The 16950-nt window shown below is 44.5% G+C and overlaps 1 protein-coding gene and 1 long non-coding RNA gene across 2 annotated transcripts in view; one reads left to right on the top strand and one right to left on the bottom strand.

The window, feature by feature from the left end:
- Positions 1-6486, bottom strand: part of LOC310840716 — a 46232-nt gene extending 39746 nt beyond the window's left edge. Inside the window, exon 1 of the long non-coding RNA XR_014562034.1 lies at positions 6397-6486. This is a non-coding gene — a long non-coding RNA (uncharacterized lncRNA). The remainder of the gene's footprint in view (positions 1-6396) is intronic.
- EYS (eyes shut homolog) overlaps positions 1-16950 on the top strand; it is a 491695-nt gene that overhangs the window by 458800 nt on the left and 15945 nt on the right. Inside the window, exons 29-34 of the mRNA XM_083729676.1 lie at positions 3231-3403; positions 5013-5195; positions 6653-6819; positions 7569-7713; positions 10037-10211; positions 12939-13111. Of these exons, the coding sequence (XP_083585802.1) occupies positions 3231-3403; positions 5013-5195; positions 6653-6819; positions 7569-7713; positions 10037-10211; positions 12939-13111 (1016 nt within the window). The remainder of the gene's footprint in view (positions 1-3230; positions 3404-5012; positions 5196-6652; positions 6820-7568; positions 7714-10036; positions 10212-12938; positions 13112-16950) is intronic.

Raw genomic sequence — 16950 nt, 5'->3', positions numbered from 1 at the left:
TCTAGGAGGCCAAAGGCCAGGTAATTGGAGTTAGAGGTTAAAAAACCACATCTGGAAGGCACCATGTTAGTTACACCTGATCTGTGGCCTTGATTCAGGCCCCACCCATCAAGCCAACCCACCCAGGGCTAAAATAGGCCTAAAAACAGGGCTTTTTTCAGCCAGAATTCGCTGGAACTCTGTTCCAGCACCTCTCAGGTGGGTGCCATTGTCATTATAAGAGAACAAGGGAGGCGTTCATGGTGAGTTCCAGCACCTCTTTTTCTAGAAAAAAATGGCACTTCTTAAAGGTGGTTTAGAAAGTATAAAAAATTTACAAACATCAAAATTTAAACATCTATTATTAAAATATACAATAGAGCAATACCATTGAAGTAATTAAACACAATTGAAAACAGGAGACTCGGGTCAAGAGATCATGCCTTGACGTGGCTTCAAAAGCTGGGGGAATGCCAATGCAGATGGGTCTTATTGTATTTTAGAAGTGTGTGTTCTGTAGCATTGGTGCTTCTAGTGAAAAAGTCTGCCACTAAGCTAGCACAAGCTGATAATCATCAGGCTGGGACAAGACTAAGTGGGTTCTATTTTTTTTTTAATGGTCATTATCAGGGCATTATTGGGACACGGGTGGCGCTGTGGGTTAAACCACAGAGCCTAGGACTTGCAGAAGGTCGGCGGTTCGAATCCCCGCGATGGGGTGAGCTCCTGTTGCTCGGTCCCTGCTCCTGCCAACCTAGCAGTTCGAAAGCACATCAAAGTGCAAGTAGATAAATGGGCACCGCTCCAGCGGGAAGGTAAATGGCGTTTCCGTGTGCTGCTCTGGTTCGTCAGAAGCGGCTTAGTCATGCTGGCCACATGACCAAGCTGTACGCCAACTCCCCCGGCCAATAAAGGGAGATGAGCGCCGCAACCCCAGAGTCGGCCACGACTGGACCCAATGGTCAGGGGTCCTTTTTATCAGGGCATTAAAAGGAGAAGGGGAGGGAGTCAGTCTTTCAGGTAACCTGATCCAGAGTTGTAAGTAGCAGGACCTTTAAACTAGATCAAAGTCTAATAGGCAGCCAGTGCCGGTCCCTCCACACAAGTCCTATATGTGTATAGTATGGGGCAATATTCACCACCTGAGTCATGACATAAAGTGCCTTTCACTGTTTCTCAGAGCCAGTGTGAGAGCTAAATTTGGAAAGTTTCAAGACCTTCTCATCGTTATCTATTTTCAGAAGTAATCTGTCTTTTGGGTGCCAAATACTAGGGAACAGAAAATGGCCATGACCTTCACTTCTCTCGCTCGTGTAAGTCATAGCACTAGTGTGGTTAGAATGTCAGACAAGGACCAAGAAGACCAAGGTTCGAATACCCACTCAGTGATGAAGCTCACTATGTGGTATTTGGCAGGCACCAGACTAGCTTATCTTAGGGTGAGCAGAGAGGACTTAAAATTCTAGGAAAGCCCCATGCCTGCTTGCAACAGTGCTGTGCTCTTTGCAGAGCATCTTCCAGATTGTGGTTCCTTTCTGCTTTGATTATGTGGTCACACAATGTTGCTACAAAGCTAGCATTGGGCTTTTCCAAAAGTTTTAAGTGAAAAGAAATGTGCACTAGACCCTTCAACTACTGTAGTAAAGTGGTTAGTGCAGCCCTCCTGTCTGTGCCCTGTTTCTATGCATGCTCACTTTCCTCCCCATCTTGCTTCATATAGTCAACAAAAAGTAAAATAAAAAATGAAGGTTCTGCACAGCACTGGTTTGTACTAATCAGAGTTTCTCCAAGTTTGGTTGTAACAGGAAACTCTGGTTGGTTTAAAAGCAGAAGCAAATGTTTCTGACATTCTCATTGGCACACCAGAGGAAGAAAGGAGAGGGTGCAGGCCCCAGTCTCTGTTTCCCTTATCGCTATGGCCAACGTGTGATGAGACATCATTGCATTGTGAGTTTCTCTGTCCCCACAACAGAGAGACAAGTGGTGTGGGTGTCAGAGAAACTCCCAATGTGATATCGTAGCATAGGAGAAAGTAGGAAAGAGTTGTCTGGCTGCTTCTGAAAACACCAGGTTGCCATAATATCTGGTTACATCAGATGGTGTTACAGGGAGAATGCTGACTGCTGTGATTCGATTTCCAGAGGGGCAGCCATGTTACTCTGTGGCAGCAAAAACAAGAGTCATGTTGTATCTTAAACACTTAAGTAATTTTATTGTGGAGTAAGCGTTCCACAGAACTAGCACGATCATCCACTCTCTGCATTTATGGCTTCACCCCCAGAAAAAATAATAATCCTGGGAACTGTAGCTTATCCCCTAACCAAACTACAATTCCCAGCACACTTTTGAAACTACACTTTGCAAAAGTAATGTGCTTTAAATGTATGGGGTGTTTGCAACTCCTTTGGATGCTCCAATTCAAAATCACTTCCATTACGGCTGATATGCAACTGAAGATGTAGCTATAGCTACATTCCCCTCTTCTCCCTCACACTTGCTTTTGGCCTCGAAGGCACAGCAGTTGTTTCATGCATTTTGCTGAGACAACACAACGAATATTTGACCAGAAGCCCTCAGAGGATTACACACCCTGAGGAAATAAGCAGCATGGAAAAGCTGGGACTATTTTTCAAGGGTTTGAATCTTATTAACTGAATTGTATGAAACATAAAGCAGGGACTTGTGCTTAAGAACAAGGGGCTCAGGCTTAGGAATAAATCTGAACCAGAAGCAAACAACCAGGTTTGACAGACATATTCTGCAATATGAGGTAGAAAGGTGGGTAAGCTTTTCACTTCTCCTTTTCAGAGGCAGATTCTGATGGAAATGGAAACAGGTGCAGAAATTGCTGATATTTGCTTATTCGTTCCGTATCTGGAACAGAAATTAATCCAGCAAATGCAACCAGTATTCACTGTTGTTGTTTTCACTCTGCAAACTGTACATAATTTATCACTTCCCCTTTCCTCCCCCCCCCCCCCAATTTGTGTTGTGTTTCTGTTGCATTGAAATTAATGGTGTGGAACAACATAATGATAATGGGATCGATCACGCAATTAATTATGCAAAATTCCACCACAGGGAATAAATGAGTTGAATAATGTAGTCTTTGCTGGACGCTGAACTGCAGCCAAATGGAAATGGTTCTGCATGCGATGAACACTGGCTAAAATGGGAATTGATACCTTCTTACGTCCCTCTTCTTAACAAATTCTATTTGGTAACCTTTCTCTTCTTTTAAATTTTAACAGTGATACAGAGAACTGGTTCTGTGAATGCTCTGTTCTCTACTCTGGGAAATTATGTCAGCTTTCAACCTGTGAGGAGAACCCATGTGGAAACGGAGCAACATGTTTTCCAAAATCCAGCCAAGACACCGTGTGCCTCTGTCCCTATGGAAGGACTGGAATCCTTTGTAATGATGGTAAGAGAAGAATGCAGAACTTAGTAAGTCAAATGCAGTGAGAGAGAGAGAGAACAGAGAGAGATAGACTGAAGCGTCTTTGTGTTAAATGACCAAAAAAAAAAAAAAGCCTTTTTGTTGCTGGGCAAATTGACTTCATCACTTCTCTCTGCTTCCTACTTTTCAGATGTTCAAGAACATACAGTTTAGTGCACTGGATCTATAATCCTCAGTATGCCTCTGTACTGGAATTGTTGTTGCTTTTTAGATGTTTTAATTGGTTTACAGTTTGTGCATTTTCCATCCAGTGCCCTTGTCAGAGGATGTGGGGGCATTATATATTTAATAAACAAACAAATAATCAATGGGAGCATTCCCTCCAGTTCATTCAGTTGAATTGGATTCATTTAGAATGTTTGAAGTTGCATCCAATTTTAAATGGGACCGATTTAAGTCAGCCTGGAGCCCTCCTGCCAGGCCCCTAACCTACTGAGAGCCCCACTTCTTTCCCTGCACTTACAAGGGTGGTGGAGAGGGACTCCTTGCAGTGTCAGGCATCAACCAGGAGATGGTGCTTCACGTATGTGTACCAGCACCCAGGGTGATGTGGTTCCCATGGTTTTTGATGTTCCTGAATGTTGCTACAAACATGTGCGGCCAAGCCCAAGATGGCTGAGAACCAAAAGGCAGGTAGCTCCCGTGAATCCCTGTCTTTCTGGACATTGCTTATAAGCAATTCTGCAGTGAGTATTACTCCCTCGCCTTGGTTAAGCAAGGAAGAGAGAAAGGAAGAGGCAGGCACCAGGGCAAGGGTAGTGAGTTAAAGCAGATCAATTTAGTACAGACCTGGAGTTTACATTGGACCTGGAGAGGCAACCCTCTTCAAAATTGGTTTCAGCCAGACATAAGAGACATATGGGTGTGGAAAGAAAGAGGAGCATGTCAGCTATGGGCGGTGGGAGTTGGTCCATTAGGGCAAATGCAGCCCTGCCCCACCGACCTCAGACTGCCCTTAATCAGCCCTCATTTGCCTGCCTCCTTACATGCTACCAGGAGCGGCACATTGGCTAGCAGCTCTCTCCTTTGTTTCAGTGTTGCCCTTGTGGAACTCGGTAGGGAGAAGGATGGCGTCAGAACTAGAATTAGTTGACAATAGCTGTGCCTCTCCCTGCCATTGGCTCTAGCACCCCCTACTGTTGGACTCCCGGCCTTCTGCACCGCCAGTCTCAGTGGTCATCAGCCACCACTGATTATGGAGGAGAAGTTTATAGCAGGGGTCAGAGGGTTAAAGCCCCCTTCCCACCTGCCAAACAAGGGTCTGGGTTTGTGTCATGTGTCATCAATTTGGCCCTTAACCTATAGTTCCCTGTTATGTGCCAAATGGGGAACTGTGGTTTAACTTCAGTTTACTAACCAGGATATCAAACCACAGGGAATGGTAGCTTAAGCTAATCAGGGGCAGTTGATATGCTGAATCTGGCTGCCAAAACAAAGGAGAAATGTGTGGAAAACCCAATCCTAGCTCTCAATTCTGGATGCTAAGAAAACGTATATATGAACTAGGCCATTGCTTGCTGTTCACCTGTGCTTCCCCCCAACGGCATTTTCCTTTTCTGTGTTTTTCAAACAGTTATTAATATTACCTATCCTAACTTCAGTGGGACAGATAGCTTTGGCTATACCTCATTCCTAGCCTATTCAGCGATTCCAAACATCAGCCTCTACTATGAATTCCAACTGAAATTTCAATTAGCAAACCACAACTCTTCACTGCAAGACAACCTGATATTTTTCACTGGTCAGAAGGGTCAAGGTAAGTTATTCGTGTTTCTCTGGGGAGGGAGTGTTATTCAAATGGCTAAGACAAAGTAAATGGGGGAATATAGATATATGGATTCTGATTTCTGGGCACCTCAGGAACCATTAACAGAAGTGCACATAGCATTTGTTATATTTTTATTACATAGAAAATAATGTTTATTTTGAGATCTTGACCAATTCCTTATAGCCACTTCTTAATTTCAGAAAAGGCAGATATTCTGTCTCAAAGGCACACCTGTACAACCCTGGATGCTGGTCACCCTGGAGAACTTCTACCAGTTAGAAACCAGTTAGAGTAGCCTGTGTCTAGACCAGCCTTTATCAACCTTGAATCCCCAGAGATGGTTGGACTACAACTCCCATCATCCCTGGCTAGCAGGACAAGCAGTCAGGAAGGATGGGATTTGTAGTCTAACAACATCTGGGGACCCAAGGTTGAGAAAGGCTGGAGAGCAAGATGGATAAACGGCTTGACCTAGTATAAAGCAGCCTCCTGTGTAACTGTGGAAAGGGGTTTGCATAGGGTATCATGCAAATGATAAAATGTGATTGTTGGGTATGGAACTAAAGTAGAGAAAATGTCTTAGTGCTTTCATCTGTATACTAATCTATGTAAAGCCACCAGGGGGCATCAGAACACTAGATGGAAGGAACATGAGAAAGTTTAGGAAGACCAGTTTGCTTTGCACTGTGACAATCGGCTGCACATTCCTATATATGTGTACTCAGAAGTAATCCCCACCTTAGTGTGTGTGTGTGTGTGTGTGTGTGTGAGAGAGAGAGAGAGAGAGAGAGAGAGGGGGGGGGAGGGGGGGGAGAGACAGACATACCTGCTATCCTTTGATTCTCAGCTGTGAGGAAAGAAGAAAATTAGTCCTCTAAGGTTTCCTGGAACAAAATCTATTCCCACATTGTTATTGTTGTTGTTGTTTATAAAAAACAACACTCAGCAAGCTTTGAGGCTGAGAATTTGAGGCCAAGACACGGTTAGATTAAGCAACGCTTGGAACTTAATAGATACGCCTTCCAAATAATAATAATAATAATAATAATAATAATAATAATAATAATAATGCAGAAGTGGGGAGATGTGTGTGTGTGTGATCACATACAGATAATTACAATAAAAAAAAGCACAGCACCAGCCCTTTCCTCAAAAACAGCTGTTTCTGTTGGAACAAGTAAGTTATCACCTGCCAACAGAAGGACAGCAAGGAGGGAGCCAATCTAGCTTCTCTCGGGAGAGATTTCCAAAGGCTGGGAGCTGCCACCAAGAAGGCCCTGTGAGGGTGGCAGGACTGAGGGAAGGGCCTCCCCTGAAGATGGTGTTAGCCGCAATCCCTCTCTAGTATCTAGGCTATCATTTCTTACATTCTGTCATTTTGTTTTGGTAATGTAACCCAAGACTCACTCCCTTAATGTATCCCCTTGTGGTTATTCTTACTCCAGGTCTTAATGGCGATGATTTCTTAGTGCTAGGCCTGCGCCACGGCCGCCTGGTGTACAGCTACAACCTAGGATCTGGAACAGCCACTATCATTAGTGAGCTGCTAGATCTGACAAGGCATATTCACGTGGTCAGTCTTGGCAGATTTCTTCAGGATGGCTGGATGAAGGTAACGCTTCCTTTGGAAGAGATGCTTAGAAAACTCTTCTTTGCATCCACGAAGCTCACTGGGGGTGGGGTGGTTGGCAGTGGCTTTAGCCTGGTCCCTGCCTCCCAGCACAACCTACCTCACAAGGTTGCTGTGAGGATAAAAGTAGAAGAACCCACATATGAGCTCCTTTGGTGCAAGAGGCAGGATACTATATATAACCTTTATTAAGCTTGTCATACAAACAAAACTTTAAATATATAGCCTTGAATCCTAAGAGTTAAATATATTTATGTACTGTGTCCCGAAGACTTCATACAACAAGGTTGTTGAATGCCCCTCTCCATTTTCAAAAGCAGTTCTCCCACCCACCACACACACACACACACACACACACACACACACTGCCCCTTACGAATTGCTCTTGAAATTCTAAAGCACTCCGGGAAAGAATACATAAGGCTGCTGGAGTGGAAAATGGGGGTGGGAGGGGTACAACTTGCTACATTAGCAGACATACTTGCACACCTCTAAAAGCCCTTTGAATGACCACCCTGGAAATTTAAAGACCTTATTTATATATTTACTATTCAATTGCAGCAGTGCCTTCTACCCTTCATTGATGTGAAGCTTAGACTGTAATACAAAACACGTTAATGGTGGTTTCTCCATGTTTGGAAGCTTGTGGGGACGTAAGGATGAGATAAGAGATCTACTCAATTTGCTGCACAAATAACAGGTTTTGGTTTTGTTCCGCTTTTGTCTGAAAGGTGGATGACCATGAAAACAAAACCATCACATCTCCAGGAACTTTGGTTGGGCTCAATGTCTTCAGCCAGTTCTACGTAGGAGGTTACATTGAATACATCCCAGAACTCTTACCAAATGGATCCAATTTTAAGAACGGCTTTCAAGGTAACTAACAATTTTACTTGCATTGCATTTGATTTACTCTGAGCATGGCTGATGTTGGATGCAACTCTTCACATTTACATTAAACGTATTATTACACACACCCCATACCTCTATCTGCCCCATTGTCGGTTGTTCCCCTGTGTCTGTTTTAAATTGTAAGCTTATTGGAATAGGAGCCAGCCTTGCCTGTTCTTTGTGAAGCACTAATAATAATAATAATAATAATAATAATAATAAGCCGGGCTCAGGGTGGCTAACACCAGTAAAATTACAGTAAAAACATAATGGGGGGGGACCAATTTAAAATACAGGTTAAAAGTCACCCATAGATCAAAATCATAAGGGGAGGGAAACATAAGGGTCAGACTGAGTCCAAACCAAAGGCCAGGCAGAACAGCTCTGTTTTGCAGGCCCTGTGGAAAGATGTCAAGTCCCACAGGACCCTAGTCTCTTGTGATAGAGCATTCTACTAAGTCGGGGCCAGGGCTGAAAAGGCCCTGGCCCTAGTTGAGACCAATCTAACCACCTTGCGACCTGGGACCTCCAAAATGTTGTCATTTGTGGACCTTAAGGACATACCAGAAGAGACGGTCCCGTAGGTACATGGGTCCTAGGCCGCATAGGGCTTTAAAGGGCAAAACCAGCACACACAAAAAACCATATACATAGATGGCATTATAGAATTAATGTGATGTAGAAGAGTTGGGCAGGTGGGGCTTCAGCAGACTGGGGCTGATGGGACTTGGACTCCAGCAATATCTGGAATGCCAAAGGTTCCCCAGTCCTGAGCTATAGGAATGGGCGAAGTCATTGGGATAAATTCTACTGTTGGGAGGTGGTTTCCCACAGAATTTCCAGCTCTTCATCTGCATTAGGTTTGAACCTGGGTTGGGTAATCAGGAGACAACCTACTGGTTCTGGGAATAACCTAGTATCCTCAGGACTTGCCATGTATACAGCAAGACACTCCTCCCATATCACGCTCCCTTTTGCTTCTTAAAACTGAAACCTGCGTATGTTTGCAGTGCAATTCTAATTATGTCTGCTCAGGAGTAGGGATGTCAGAGAACGCTGACAAAAACAGAAGCTGGAGTGAAAATGGCCAGTGTTCATTTATTCCTTCCATGTTTGGAGCAGAACTCAATCCAGTGAATAAGATCAGTCTTCACCGTTGTTGCTTTCAATCCACAAATTATATGTAATTGATTTCCACCACTCCCCATTTTCGTTGTGTTTCCTTTCCACTGAAATGAATGAGGTCCAGCAACACAATGGCAAAGTAATTTACATAAGCTAGGTAATTTTGCCACAGTGGACAGTGAGACAAATAGTGGTTTTTGATGGAAGATGAACTGCTGCAGAATGTAAACAATGCTGCATCTAATTGCCTTCCTACTCAGGAGCAAGTCTCATAGAGTCCAGTGAATCTTGCATCTCCATATCTGGGCTCAGGATTGCAAACCCAATTTTTGAAAGCCAGGTGCTCCCCCTTTCTAGTAATGGAACCTACAGTGCCTCTGATTTAGAAAGGGAAACATACAGCAACTGGGAGAATAGCAGGTTTTTCCAAACCAAAATAATCGGTGGGGATGGGGGTAAAGGGAGTCTGAATCCATAGGTATAGTTTTAGGGCATGTGTTTTGCAGTTGCAACATGTACACAGTACCCATGGCAGTTTGCTGGGTTTGCAAATGTGCCCATTGGCCCCAAAAGGTTGGTAACCTCAGCCATATACAGTGGTTCCTCGGGTTACGTATGCTTCAGGTTACATACGCTTCAGGTTACAGACTCCGTTAACCCAGAAATAGTACCTCGGGTTAAGAACTTTGCTTCAGGATGAGAACAGAAATCCTGCTCTGGCGGCGTGGCAACAGCAGGAGGCCCCATTAGCTAAAGTGGTGCTTCAGGTTAAGAACAGTTTCAGGTTAAGAACGGACCTCTAGAACAAATTAAGTACTTAACCCGAGGTACCACTGTACAGACATCCGCCACTTTTGCAGCATGTTTAAATTAAGCTCTTTCTGGAGCCTTACAGAACCACCCATGACTAAATGAGATTAAGACTGAGGCTGTGTACTGTCTTTTCCCTCCTAATTTCATAGAAATATATTTATATGAATACCTTTAACTAAGTTAGCTATACATAGCATTGTGGCAAATAAATTCCTCCTGAGCGGCAAAAATCTTACACATCCGTTCATCTTTTCCTTTCCTTTCTTCCATAAGCTTCTTGCTGAAATGCATCACCAGATGGGTGCCAGGTGGTATTATTATTATTATTATTATTATTATTATTATTATTATTATTATTATTTCTTTTCAGGTTGCATTTTTGACATACGAGTTCGCACTGGGAGGGACCAGCCATTTAAAGCCCCAGGAGTCCCAGAAGGCCACCTGAATGCTGGTCGCAGCGTAGGGCAGTGTGACGAGTCTCCGTGCCGCTTCATAAAATGCGGAAATGGGGGGACGTGCGTGGAAAGCGGCTCTACCGTTTAGTAAGTGCAAATGGGTTTGGGTGAATTATTATTGCGTGGGAAATTCATCAAGCCCATGCTGCCTTAACACCATGGTTCTCATGGGCGTTAGTCAAATGTAAACTAAGATGTGGAAAGCTGCCTTATATTGGGGCAAGCCATTGGTCCATCTAACGCAGTATTGTCTACACTGACTGGCAGCACCTCTCCAGGATTTCCAACAGGGTTCTCTCCCAGCAACTCCACGGAGATGCCAGGGATTGAACCTGGGACTTTCTGCATGCAAAGCAGATTCTTTACCACTGAGCTATGGCCCTTAACCAGACTTTAGATGCACATCCAAATCTTCTATGCATGCACTAACCCTGGCTCCCCACCCCCGCCCCATTCTACCACAACTACCATATCTGGGTTTGGGTTTGAAAGGGGGTAAAGTTGCATGTCTAGCATGTGCTTTACATCAGGGGTGGAGAAACCTGTGGCTGTCCAAGGATACACATTGGGATCTGCTGCCCCTGTGGATCCTGCCGCCTGAGGCAGTCACCTCTCCTTGGCTCATGAGTGCGCTGGCCCTGTCCTTCATATGTTTTTGATCTCCATCTCCCATCCCCCCCAACCAGCATGGTCAGGGATTATGGGAGTTGTAGTCCAACAACATCTGGTGCCTCGCAGGTTCCCCGTTCCTTCTTTACGTGCAGCATGGCTACAAAAAGATTTCCTCCTCCTCCTCTTCCTGCTGTTCTTAAAAGCTCTGTTCCTCGGAGAGCCTGGGTTTGTTTTCAGACATCATATTGGCTCCTAGGAATCATTTCCTCCTAGGGGCTTTTCACTTCTTGAGAAATTGCTTCAGTGTGTCAGAGAACCTCCGTTTTGACATGATGTGCAATGCATTTAAATTGGAGAGTCCGTTGCTATGGGGACAATGCTGCTGATTTAAATAGGTACAGCAATGCACACCATTTCCTGTAGATTTTAATTTATTTATTTTTTAGGGTAAACTTTGCATTTGGCTTCTCGGCTGGGCAAGCCCCTATTCTTCATCTAGGTAGAAATACAGTATTTGAAATGCGTTCCAACAGGCATGCAAAACCTCTGGTAATAAGTTTCTAGGACCAGCCGCCCTTGATGTGGAAAAATAGAAAATAGGTTTCTGCTGGGCAGTAACTATTTGGGTATCTACCTAACGCTTGAGATGAAAATAATATGCACATGCTCATGGCACTTGGTGATTCTTTTGAAATGAATAGAAACTGGTGCATTGCTGTGTAGTCAGAGGTGCCTCATTTTGGAGTCAAAACAATGCAATAAAGCCAAAATAGTATTCTACTCACAAGAACAAATGCTAAGTCAGACCACCAGTCTTTCTTAGATCATTATTGTTTAGATTGATTGGTAGCAGGTCTCCAGGGTCTCAGGCAGGGACCTCCTACCTGGGGATTAAATCTGGAACCTTCTGCATGCAGAGCAGGTGTCCTGTCACTGCACTCCAGCCCTCCCCACCAGGTGGCTCAACCAAACTAGAATACATCCTTATGAAATCCTTGCTTATAAACGGCAATGCACAGGGCATCTGTGAATGCAGTCCGTGGACCAAATAAGCTTCTATACAGAGATCAGCTTTTCCAAGCACCTGAATGGCAGTTGGGCATAGTGGTGGTGAGGGATCATAAATCCAGTAGCTGCCGGTACACATTCAGCATAGCAGTCCAGGTGCAATATCTTGGTAGCCCTTCCTATAAGGAGGAGGAAAGTGGGCTTCATAGTGTTCACCTTAGTGTCTAAAATAGAAGGGGCCCTCTTGGTAGTTCCTCTGCCCTCGAATGTTCAGAGGGTGGTCAAAAAGGGGGAAGTATTCTCTGTGGCAGTCCCTAAGAATTTGAATTCTCTCCCCAACAGAGGTGTGTCTGGCACCTTCATTGTGAAATTTCCATTATATGCAGAAGACACACCTCGTTCCCCCTCCCCCCCCCCCCGACCTTTGATGCCTAAGATGAATATTTTTAGGGCCTACCCTTTTTTTTTTTTGTTTGTTTAATGAGAAAAGCAGTTTTGGTGGAGCAGAGATGCAGCAGAGGGAGCTTCCCTTAACCCCTTCCCCACCTCCCTCTGCTCCATTTCACCTCCCACATGGTTTTCACAACATGTACTTGCAAGAGGAAGTTAAGTGCCTTGCATTCTGTATCAGGAAAAGCATCTGGAAGGATTACTTGCAGAGGCTGGGAAAGGGTTCAGCTCATTGTTTCCCTTCTTCAAATTCCCCATTGCAAAGATAGGTAAAGGTAAAGGGCAAAGGGACCCCTGACTATTAGGTCCAGTTGTGGCCGACTCTGGGGTTGCGGTGCTCATCTCGCTTTATTAGCCAAGGGCGCCGGCATACAGCTTCCGGGTCATGTGGCCAGCATTGACTAAGCTGTTTCTGACGAACCAGAGCAGCACACGGAAACGCCGTTTACCTTCCTGCTGGAGCGGTGCCTATTTATCTACTTGCACTTTGATGTGCTTTCGAACTGCTAGGTTGGCAGGAGCAGGGACCAACCACGGGAGCTCACCCCTTATCAGGGATTCTAACCACCAACCTTCTGATGGGCAAGTCCTAGGCTCTATGGTTTAACCCACAGCGCCACCCGCGCCCCTATTGCCAAGATACTTTTCCTTAAAGAAAAAGGCACAGGGACTCTCTTATACACAGTGGCTTGTAACATGCAGCTAGCCCTGTATTAATAATATCCTATGGTTTTCTCTTCTTAGCTGCCACTGCCCCGCTGGATGGAAAGGAGCATTCTGCATGGAGACAGTTTCTGTCTGTGATCCCGAGCACAAGCCACCCCACAGCTGCAGGCAAGGTTCCACCTGTGCCCCACTACCTGACGGCTACACCTGCCACTGCCCACTAGGAACCACTGGCATCTACTGTGAACAAGGTAAGGCAAAGATCTCCAATATAGACCTCTAGTAATGGCATTACCAAGGAGTTTTCATTTTACCCACTTTTCTTAATTTGGGTATGACAGTTCAGGGAATATGATGGAGACAATGGTGGTGGTGCAGGATTCAACTGATGAGTCTTATTAGTGAAAGGACTTCCACTTGTGCAATGGAGCTCTCCCCACCCCTCACTCCACATACCCCACCATCACCACCACCCCAAAAAAATTGACTGGGTTGGGGAAAATCCCCAGAACACTCTGCAGGAAGAAGCAAGTGGGATTGTTCCATCTGGCAAGCCAAAATGCTGGACCTGATGGAATTAGAAGAGTGAAATATTTTTGTTGTTGTTGTTTCCATCTAAAATGATGATGATGGTGATGATGATGATGATAGGGATTTTGGTTCGTAGCCTTGGTCCTTAGGATTGGAATAAGAAAGAAGAGAAACTTGACCTGCCTAGGTGCACATGATTTCTGGAAGATCTTAGTGGTTGTTGGCTGGGGGGAAATGGAAGGCATGCTCCAAGAATGTACTTTTTACTAGTTTAACAGTACCATGAGTATAGATTTTATCAAGAAAGTCCTTGATCCCTGCTCGTACAAGTTTGCTTCAATTTGTTTCAGTTACTCATGTTATAAGAATTTACGGTCTCAAATATATAAATTAAATGTTCATAAATTTACAAGGTAAACACATACGTATGTATACAAGCCTTGTGTCTGAAATAGTACAGGAGAGAGCAATCCTGAAACCATTTTGACTCTCCCAAATTGACCTCAGATGTTTCTCTGCAAGGAGGAAGGAAACGGGGAAAGCCTCTCCATTGTCTTTTGCTTACCCGTCTTTAGGGCATCTTTGTGTATGAATAGGGTGAGCCTGTGACCTGGATTCAGGAATTAAGGTATCTACCATCACAAAAGAATGGCTGGGCTGCCCAAGTAAAGCAATCACTGGCCATCGTCAGGTATCCTGGCAGACAGGATTTCTGTTGTAGACCGCCTCATTCTGTGATGTATGTATGATGTTTTCGGGAGTGGTCTTGAGTTACAGGGTGGGCAGTTTCAAAAGTCTATATAAGGGCTTGCACACCATTGTATGGGGTTCCTCCGCCCTCCTGCGTGTGGTGAGTGAGGACCCTGTTGCAACAGATCAATAAAGATCAGGCTTACTAGCTGCTTTGCTTCTCAATATTCTCTGGTCGGCCTCTGTTATTTTCTCCTACCAATAGGAAACCCACTTAAGGACGCTATATGGGCTCTCGAATACCCCATAAGGGAAAAGGAGCACATCGAATAACATGGATATCGTCTTTGCATAGCCCCAACGTGGAGGGAGACAGTGGGTTGTGTTCAGTCCTACTCACAGTAGACACACTAAAATAATAGACACAACTAACTTAAGGTTAGACCCAGGCTGTGACGTAGGACTTCCCAGAAAACGGAAAGAGAAGCAAAATCTGTAAGGGTGTTAATTCTGTGAGCCCTTCCATCGTATGCTCAGGTTATGTAGATGTATAAATATGTAAGTCCTAAAGACACTACAGTCTCCACTGACCTTCATTCCAAGGCAACCAAACCCCGTAAGCGCAGGAACCCCTTGCGTCTCTTGCTTTGAGATTGAATGTGTGCAACTGTATTTAGATTTCCAGAGGGTAGTGGTATTGCTTGTTTATATAGAACTTTTTTCCTCAAGTGCTTAAAGTGTTGACGTATGTTAGTTCAATCATCCTTAGAACAATTTTGTAAAGTAGACCAATATTAGAGACAAACTATACAGGGTGGTGAGAGACATATCACTTTGGTATGGGGTCTCTCCTAATGTAGTATAAAGGTGAAGAAGGATTCAATTATTAAAAGGAAAAAAGGGAATGGCCGTGGGATTGCTGAACCCTCTCTGTGCTCTCCACTTGCCTCTCCACAGCCCCCCACCCGCCACTTTTCTCCCTGACTGGCTTACTTCTGGTATTTAAATCCAGTTCATGAAAAATGCTATAGGGAAGTAAGCCGTACTCCCCCTGTTTTATACATGCTTGTTGCACAGCCAGTTTTAAAAAGAGGCGGGTTTGCCAGAGACACGTCTACTTTGGTTCTTTTTATCCCTACATTACATGTGCAAGGTTGTTGTACCTTGCCCAAGACCACACAATACATTCATTATTCTAGCTGGAAATAATCCTGCCTCATAGCTCATGCCACAAATGCCCATTATTCAGCTGAAATCAGCTACTACAATTACTTGCCCTGGCATCATGCCCCACATATTTCTTTCTCACTGGTGTTTTCACCGTTGTAATGCCCTCCTGGCATGAACTGAGAATCAACAGCCCTTCACACACTAGTAAAAAACCGAATTGGCACGGGGCATCTTTAATTAGTGGCGATCCGTCCCCCTCATGTGATGTGCCGCGAGTTCAAATTACTTGAACCAGACCCCTGAGAACAGGCAAGGAATCACTGTCCTTGCAGTAAACCCCAACAGTAAATAACTCCCAGAGGGGCATCAGAACAAAAGAAGTGGAGACTTCACCATGAAAAAGCCTACTGTGTTCTGCCTTAAAATCCTTGACCTCCATTTCCCCTTCTGTTGGCAGCATAATGAATCGTCATGAGATTTTTGCAAAGTACAATTTTCCTTTTCTTTTCTGGTAAGTGAGCCGCAGCCTGTAAACAAGCAACTATTTATCCCCCCCGCCCTCAACATCCTTCCGTCTCTGGATTGATGGCAGGCGTAGAAGCAGAAGAAAGAGTAGCATGTAGCCCAGGAGAGTAGGAAACAAAGGGGAGAGGGGTCGTCGAGAGTAGTAACTATTCAGGAAGGATATATGTCAAAGAATACCCGAGACACAAAAGGACCTTCGAGAGATAACAAGCAGTAAGGATACCAATCAAATTTTGCCAGCAACCCAAGGGCAGCAAACAGAACAAAATGTCCTCAGGGATGTGGAAGAACAAACCAAACTTAGGTTGTCCTAGGCTGATTAGGGGAAAAACAATCTCCCTGTATTTGAGCAACAATTCAATATAGCTTAGCTGGAATGACTCATGGCCCAAAATAATTATATGCCCTAGCATTTAAGAAAGCAGGAGTCATTATTATTTTTCAGATGAGTGGTGTAGCATGGGGGGACCCATAAGGGCAGTTGCCCTGGATGCAAAATTGCCTCCATGCAGCTGTGTGCTTCCATTGCTGGGCTCTGTTGAAAATGGCTTCTCCATGTGAATCAGGAAGTGACCTCGCCAGACAATGGAACAACTCTTCTTTTCTCAGCTCTGAGGCTGCAATCTCCTGGGTGATGTGGTAGCCATTGAATGTGGATGTGTACTCCACCCATTTCCCTCCCTCCAACCCACCCACCCCCTATGCGCTTCCCTGGGCCCTGGCAATCCATGCTACGCCACTGTTTCAGATTCCACAGCAGTATGAAGCAGTTTTACTCAGCCATGTTGAGGCCACCGTAGTTCCATATGGGGCTGCTATAGATGAACTCCACCAGCACACACGAGGATCCTCTTTTACGGCAACTTCCCATTCCCGACAAGCCATATATGGGAAGCATGTACCATGAATGAAGTCTGATGGTTTTGCACCCCAAACAGACCTGGTGTTAAGTGCTGTGTGCTTTGTCAGCACATGTTTGTGGAAGAAAATCAATCCATGTGTTCATTCACAGATATATCTGGCCTTACAGCTTTTAATTTTTTTAAAAAAAGTTGTTTTCCTTTTGGCTGAGAGAGGAAGGGAAAGCATCCACAATCAAGCAGCATACAGAAGTTCCTTTGTTGCTTAGTGGCCTGACAATGCAAGGATAAAGTAAAAGGCCATTTAAAACAAT

The sequence above is a fragment of the Podarcis gaigeae genome (genome assembly GCF_964106915.1).
Source record: "Podarcis gaigeae genome assembly, chromosome: 3".
NCBI lineage: Eukaryota > Metazoa > Chordata > Lepidosauria > Squamata > Lacertidae > Podarcis > Podarcis gaigeae.
This window is presented reverse-complemented; position numbering and strand designations above follow the sequence as displayed.